We start from the raw sequence: 1,067 nt of genomic DNA, 5'->3' as shown, positions 1-1,067 counted from the left end.
CAGGTTAGATGTTTCTGGGTTAGATCAGGGTCCTGTCATGTTTCAGAAGAAAAAGCAGTCTTTCAGAGATTTCAGAGCACCAGCCAACAGCCTACAGCCTTTCCTCCCTCTTACCCCATGGTAAGACTCTCTGCAGCCCTTCCAGAAGCAGGCAGGAGTGGGAGCTGCTATTACTTCCCATGTACAACTAAGGATTTGCCCAGGAGATGGTGTGACAGTCAAGGAGCTAAGGATTCTGGGACATACCCGTAGCAGTTCAAGAGTGGTACAGAATGGAATGACTCATGAGATCCAAGCATGATCACCTTTATTATTGAGTTAGGTACGTATAGGACACATGCAGTCTTCAGCTGGGGTCGGTGTGGGGACTGTGGCTTCCTGGACAGCAGGCAGGAGGAGAAGTCCCTAGGAGAGTTGGAACCCTGGACAGGAGGAGACAGCAGGACCTTCAGGAATGGACAGATCAGGCTGTGGTTTCCTTGGCCCTTGGGATTCTTGTTTCCTCCAAACTCTCTTGTCTCCAGGATCCAGGTCAGCAGCAGCCTCCAGAGCTGTGGCCACAGCCTGAGCCCCCAGACTGCTGGCCACTGCCACGCTCACAGGAACTGGACCTGTGCCTGCATCTGTGGGACCTGCGCCTGTGGTGGCTCAGGAAGCAGCCTCCCTCAGAGCTGGGGACACTGCAGCCCCCAGAGCTTGTAGCACAGCAGGAGGAGGCAGCAGGCAGACACTGTGCTGTGCTCTTTGGGGGGCACTTGGGGGAGGGGCACTTGGGAGGAGGCTGGCACTGCTTCTGGTTCTGCTGGCAGGACATCTTGGCAGGAGTCAATCAGCCTGGGGAAGCAAAGAAAATGTCTTTAGGCCCCTTGGGAATAGTTCTATAAAGCCCTATTCCTAAGACCTCCTGCTCCCTGAGCTCTGATCTTTACAAAGGCAAAGAGTAACTGGTCTCTATGACCTGCAAGACATTGTCTTCCCATTTGCCCTGCTGGCAGGTGGGAATGCTGATACTTCTAATAAGCTCTCTGGTCAGCTGAATCAAATGCAGGTGATGGAAAAATGACTCT

General features: G+C 53.2%; 1 protein-coding gene across 1 annotated transcript; it reads right to left on the bottom strand.

Moving 5' to 3' along the window:
- Positions 1-532: 532 nt before the first annotated feature.
- LOC143273744 (late cornified envelope protein 3D-like) lies at positions 533-822 on the bottom strand. The gene has a single exon (XM_076573773.1). The coding sequence runs from the start codon at positions 812-814 to the stop codon at positions 533-535; it is 282 nt and encodes a 93-aa protein (XP_076429888.1). The 5' UTR covers positions 815-822.
- Between the last annotated feature and the right edge of the window lie 245 nt (positions 823-1,067).

Source organism: Peromyscus maniculatus, chromosome 6 (genome assembly GCF_049852395.1).
Source record: "Peromyscus maniculatus bairdii isolate BWxNUB_F1_BW_parent chromosome 6, HU_Pman_BW_mat_3.1, whole genome shotgun sequence".
Classification (NCBI taxonomy): Eukaryota; Metazoa; Chordata; class Mammalia; order Rodentia; family Cricetidae; genus Peromyscus; species Peromyscus maniculatus.
Note: the sequence above shows the minus strand (reverse complement) of the source record. Positions and strands in the feature narration are given on the sequence as shown.